At 39.4% G+C, this 6,121-nt stretch overlaps 1 protein-coding gene across 1 annotated transcript; it reads left to right on the plus strand.

Annotated features, from left to right (window-relative positions):
• Positions 1 to 1,023: 1,023 nt before the first annotated feature.
• LOC121482585 (melanoma antigen preferentially expressed in tumors-like) lies at positions 1,024 to 4,111 on the plus strand. The gene is made up of 4 exons (XM_041740446.1): positions 1,024 to 1,319; positions 2,190 to 2,394; positions 2,686 to 2,729; positions 3,598 to 4,111. Exons 1-4 carry the CDS (start codon positions 1,024 to 1,026, stop codon positions 4,109 to 4,111), a joined length of 1,059 nt encoding a protein of 352 aa, XP_041596380.1.
• Positions 4,112 to 6,121: the final 2,010 nt, after the last annotated feature.

A 6,121-nucleotide genomic window follows, 5' to 3' on the forward strand; every position in this document is an offset into this window, starting at 1 on the left:
AGATCCTTCCTCTTTCTCTTGTTTATTTTCCCTGTCATACCCAATTGCTAAAGGGTGCTTCTCCCTTCCTTTTTGCCTTTATTCTTTCCTAGAAGTTATGTATTTCAAAGACTGAAAATCATTCCTGTCCCTTTAAGTGCTTATTTTGGAGTCCCTACCCTGGATTCCCTGCTCTCATCTTCCAGGACACCTTCTGTGCTTAGTCATTCTGCTATAGTTTTAGATCAACTTTAAACTCTTCACCATCTTTCGTCCTCTTTGTCTCTTGCAGCTTTTCTTGGTCTGTCTTTGCTTGCCACAATAGCTAGTGATGGGAATATAACAAATTGTATGCTGGGATTTTATGTGTGTGTGTTTTTTTTTTACTTAAAATGATTTTAAAAGTTTGGCATTTTCCATTAAAAAAAGTTTTTTTTGAGAGAGAGCAAGAGAGACAGCATGAGTGGAGGAGGGGCAGAGGGAGAGAGAGTATCTTACGCAGGCTCCATGCCCAACACAGGGCTTGAGCTCATGACCCTATCATGACCTGAACTAAAATCAAGAGTTGGACACTTAATTGACTGAGCCACCCAGGCGCCCCTGGCATTTTCCATTTTAAAGTAATATTAAGGCTGTGGCACATTTACATTTTTCTTCATATTGGCTTATATCCTTTTGGAAAGAAATATTGGGAATAAGGTACCTAGGTGGTTAAGATTGTGTTCTGCTAACTTACCTCTGATTTCTAATGGCCTTTTATCTTATGTAAATATATATGTGTGTGTGAGAGTATATATATATATATATATATATATATATATATATATATACATATATGTGTATGTGAATGCATGCACATATATATTTAGACACACATAGAAGTCTATTTTTATTCTGTTTCTATGGTAGAGGTCACTGAGTTGGCTACATGATTCACCATATATTTATTCAATAATAATTTTGTTCATAGCTAATCTTGGAGGCAAATAAGACTGTAGATATCTTTTCAGGATTTCTAAATATTCCTCACCCTGAAGCACATTCATGAAGATGGATCAAAAGGCCATACCCACATTGCTAGAGCTTGCTGCAAAAAGTCTTCTGAGTAATGAGTCTGCAGCTATTGATGCCCTGGAAGAACTCCCAAGAGACCTCTTTGTTCCATTGTTCATTGATGCCTTCTTGGGAGGGCACAAGAGGATACTAAAAGCAATGGTGAGGGTTTGGCCCTTTCACTGTCTCCATATTGGGACCTTAAATGTACAAGAGTCATACTATGAAATCTTGGAAGCCATGATTGATGGTTTGCAGATCCTCTCTGACCAGAACTCTTCTGCTTGGTAAGACTACATCCAATAGAAACATAGTGAGTCAGCAGAAGGTTATGCTAGGGCCTAGGGCAGGGGGATACCTAACAGTCACTCAAGAGTAGCCAATGGTGAATGCTGAAGATCCCTGCGGGGCTATTGGTCCAGCACTTGGGGTTACTTTTGGGACTCCAATGTCTTACAGGCTCAATTATTTTTTTTTAATTAACTTTTATTGGTGTTTAATTTACCAACATACAGAAAAACACACAGGCTCAATTATAGAATAAAGGTCATTGAGGTAGATAGATCTATCTCCTGAGGGTGATTACATAAAAGTATGTGGGTGTTGAGACTGTGGAGGACCAGAAAGTGAAGAAAGTACGGGTAAAGAGAGAAAGATACTAAACTTGTATAAAAGAACTTCTTGGTGAATGGTATATGGTGTGAAAACCAGGGGTAAAGAGTTCTGTTTCTGCTTCCCATCATTGATCTTGCTGGGTTATATTAAAATTAGCTACTTCTCATATATGTTCTGTCTCCTCCTCTCTTTACAGGGGGCCAAAACTGAGGATCCTAGATTTGAGGCAGGACCCAGACTGTAGGACAGCATGCTCCGAAATCAGTACCACATTTCCATCCTGTTTTCAGTCTTGTGTTTATTCTCAATACTCTATCCTTAAAATAGAAGAAGCCCAGCATAATGTCAAGTGCCTTGGAATTGTTAATTCAGAGTCTGAGCCTCTGTCAACCCAGAAACCCATGGAATTATTATTAGACCTTTCTTTCAATGGTTCCTTGAAAACAAAGCAATTTCTTTCTTTCCTTCAGAGTAAAGTTGAGCAGAGCTTTGGACCTCTGCTGCAGAGATTTGCATATTGATAAAATGTCTGCCCACAAAAGTGTCCTGCAGTTCCTGGATCTGGGATGCATTGATCACCTGGAATTGAATCAGGCTTATCTGAGTGAAGTCACCACCCTTTTGGCTTTGGACCTCTGCTTCAGAGATTTGCATATTGATAAAATGTCTGCCCACAAAAGTGTCCTGCAGTTCCTGGATCTGGGATGCATTGATCACCTGGAATTGAATCAGGCTTATCTGAGTGAAGTAACCACCCTTTTGGCTCAGATGATCCATCTGAACAGCCTTAGTTTGTCTAACATCTCCTTTAAATATTGTAAGGAGGAGGACTTCAAAACTTTTCTCACTCAGTTTGGGCAACTTGACAACCTCCAGGAGCTCAGATAGGCTTTATTCTACCTTACAGAACAACTGCACAAACTGCTCAGGTGAAGGGGTTGGGAGGAACCTGGGCTCCCAGAACACCCCATTGTTAGGAGAAGAGGCCATATGTGAATATCTTAGGCTCCTTGTAACCTATTTCTCCTTTCACATCAGCATGAGCAGTGGCAGGAGTTAGAAACTGGTGAGCCTAGTGAGAGGTATCTCATTGTGAGGAGACAGACATTATTTGAAAAGAAAGCTGTGCTCATTCATTCGTTTATTCATTCAGTTGACCATGCGCAGACAGTATGATAAGTTTGTAAATACATTGGTGAAAAAGACTCCATTCTTCTTCTATTGGAGTTTACATCTTTCTAAAAAGGAAGGGAGGCATTCAGTTGAAGCACTGATGCACATCCCCGTTGACTAACCACAATAGTTAACACTGCAGACCATTTTGCACCTGTATTTTCTTCAAGGCTTAGACCTTGAATGGAGAACTTGTTTTCTGGGAGCTAATCAAAGGGAACCCTCGGTTGGGTGCTTTCCTAGACCTATCTTCACCAAGTAAGTGAATAAGATCCATTATTGATTGTGTTATATTTAAGTACATAAAACATTTTTCACTTACTCTTTCCCACAACCATATAGAATAATTACTGTTGTGCACATTTTATTTTTTTTTTAATCTTTATTTATTTATGATAGTCACAGAGAGAGAGAGAGAGGCAGAGACACAGGCAGAGGGAGAAGCAGGCTCCATGCACCGGGAGCCCGATGTGGGATTCGATCCCGGGTCTCCAGGATCGCGCTCTGGGCCAAAGGCAGGCGCCAAACCGCTGCGCCACCCAGGGATCCCCTGTTGTGCACATTTTAAAGATTAAAAACCTCTCTCTCAGAATATAGGAGTAACTTTCTCAGGGTTACAAGCCTATTAAGTCTGATTGCAAAAATGCATTGTTGACCATTGTTGCAAAATATGTACAAATTGGTTTATTCTGGTGCCTTATGTACCTATAATTCAGGTCTTGCTGTCCTGTCCAATGATCATTTTTCTGAAATAGGCTTTCTTTTTTCTCTCTACAGAATCCTGCCACCTCAGTTGGATGCATTGTGTCTGTCTTTCTGTGGCCCGTCTAACAAAGATATCACTGTCCTGTCCCAGAGTTCTCAGGCTACTGACCTAAGGCTGTTGAATCTCAGTAACAACCAGATATTCTCAGAAGTTTATGAGCCCTTCCAGACTCTGCTAGAGAAGGTCTCAGGCACCCTGGAGTATCTGGAGATAAATAATTTCCTGATAACTGATTCTACTCTCTCTGCCGTCCTCCCAGCCCTGAGCCACTGTACCCATCTCCGTGTCCTTAGCTTTGCCTTCAAACCCATTACAATGCCTCTGCTCATGGGCCTTCTGCAATGTTTAATATCCTTGATGGAGCTGAAGCATGTTATTTATTCTGTTCCTGTCCATTGCTATGAACACTGGAATTTTCCCAGAAGTTTGGACCAACAGAAACTTGCTGAAGTGCAGACCCAGTTGACAGAAATGCTGCAGGTGGTATGGCGAGGTGACATGAATTGGACCACTTGTACTGAGTGATTTCCATAGTACAGGGAGTTGTTTCAACACTCATGTGTGATCATTAAAACATTCAGTGTTTTGTCTGAAGGTCAAATTTGTTAGACACATAGATAAATTCTACTGTTTGAGGAAGCAGCTTAGGGAGATTGTATATGTAACTGATATCTATAAAAGAAAATCTCTGAAAAGGAAATAGAAGAATTTGAAAGGTCCTGTGGATCTTTTGCTCCACATCCTTTTCTGGTTACTAACCACGGTGTTGGGTATATGACATAGGTTAACCCAGTGATGGTACCATTATTTTTCTGCTCACACTGATTGGTTCACCTATCCACTTATGGAAATGTGACACAAGTCAGATCAATTGAAACTCTTCCTGGATGTGGTAATTGTTAAAGCCAATAATTTTACCCTTTAGTGTCCTGCAAGCTTCTTATATTTATAAATGCCTAGGGTTACTTATTAGAAATCCTGTGTGGGTAAAAGGAAACAAACTATGCCCACTACCTACTGGTGGTTTTGTTGCTGTTTGTTTTTGAGTATAGTTGATACACAATGTTACATTCATTTCGGGTGTATAGCATAGTAATTTCAATTTCTCTGTATGTTATGCCATGCTCACCACAAGTGTAGCTACCATCTGTCACCATACAACCCTATTACAATATCATTGACTATAGTTCCTATGCTGTGCCTTTTCCTGCTGATGTTTTGATTAGCATGTTGCTACCTGCTTTCCCAGGTCTCAGACCCCTGGCTCTATTATTCCTTATTTCACAGACATTCACCAAGTACTTCTTATGATTTAGGTACTGTTCCAGGTGCTGTGAAATATAAAGTCCCTGATCTCAAACCATTCAAAGTATAGATATTCCTATGACTTGTCAGTTTATTCACTCTTTTTTAGGGCATTTTGGAAAATTATTTACCCCCTAACTCCAGATTTTTTTTCACTTTTTCTCTTATATACTCTGCTCAATCCATGTTGAACTCATTATGCTGTTGTATAACCCCCAGATCATGGCTTAAATGTTTCCTCTTCAGAGGTTTTTTCTTATCTAAATAGATTTACTCTGCTGCTGCTCTCCTAATGTACCATGTACATTTCCTTCATGATACACATAATTCCATATGTATTTTCTATCAGGTTTAATCCGATCGGTAGTGAAATGGAATAGAGAGGCCAGGCAAAAGTTGGTCAAAACAGGCTTTTAATGGGACGCGATCTTGGGCGAGTTTCCACGGCCCACAGGGGAGGGAGAAAGTGGAAAGTCATGGGCAGGGGAAGTTGTCCCCAGGCAAACTGCAGGGGGGGCGTCTAGAAAGAGTTTTCGGTGGGGAAGATGGGGGTAGGGTGGCAGTCCAGTTAGGGGAAGGGTAACAGGTCTTTGTGTGCTAAGTTAGAGTAGGGTGGCAAGGCAGCCTTATTGAGAGGTTGCTGGCCTGGGGTCAACTGTTTTGAGATCCCCAATCTCGCCAGCCCAACATTTTCTCTTTCTGCTCTTCTACTAGAATTGCACTGTTCATTATGGTAAACACCATTATGTGGTTACTAAGCACTAGAAATTTGGCTACTCTGAAATGTGATGTACTATAAGTATTAAATGCACAGTGTATATCCAAGACTTGGTAAGAAACAAAAGATATAAAATAACTATATCTTAATAATTTACATATTTATCTTTATGTCTATATATAATATAGATGTTTTTATAAATGTAAATATATAACTATCTTAAAATATATATTTAGATATATTTGATATTTATATTTAGAATAACTATATTTAGATATATTTAATCTTTATATATCTATATTTAGAATAACAATATCTTTATATAACTTACATAATGGTTAACTTACATTCATTATATATTGAAATGGCATGTCAGAGGTCATAAAGACAAATGTGAATTAACTTTTATATTGTTTACATTTTGAAATCATAGCACTATGTTTCAAAGACTTGGTAAGAGAAGGGAGGGAGGGGCTAGATGGTGGAAGAGTAGGGGTTCTCAACTTACCTGG

This window comes from Vulpes lagopus, chromosome X, assembly GCF_018345385.1.
Source record: "Vulpes lagopus strain Blue_001 chromosome X, ASM1834538v1, whole genome shotgun sequence".
Classification (NCBI taxonomy): domain Eukaryota; kingdom Metazoa; phylum Chordata; class Mammalia; order Carnivora; family Canidae; genus Vulpes; species Vulpes lagopus.

What these genes read in the sequence shown, in the direction of transcription:
- LOC121482585 (XM_041740446.1), top strand. Translation starts at nt 1,024, where the DNA reads ATGAAGATGGATCAAAAGGCCATACCCACATTGCTAGAGCTTGCTGCA. An exon ending in ATCAGGCTTATCTGAGTGAA is followed by an intron (nt 2,395 to 2,685) that starts GTAACCACCCTT and finishes CTTTCACATCAG; the next exon opens with CATGAGCAGTGGCAGGAGTT. An exon ending in ACTGGTGAGCCTAGTGAGAG is followed by an intron (nt 2,730 to 3,597) that starts GTATCTCATTGT and finishes TTCTCTCTACAG; the next exon opens with AATCCTGCCACCTCAGTTGG.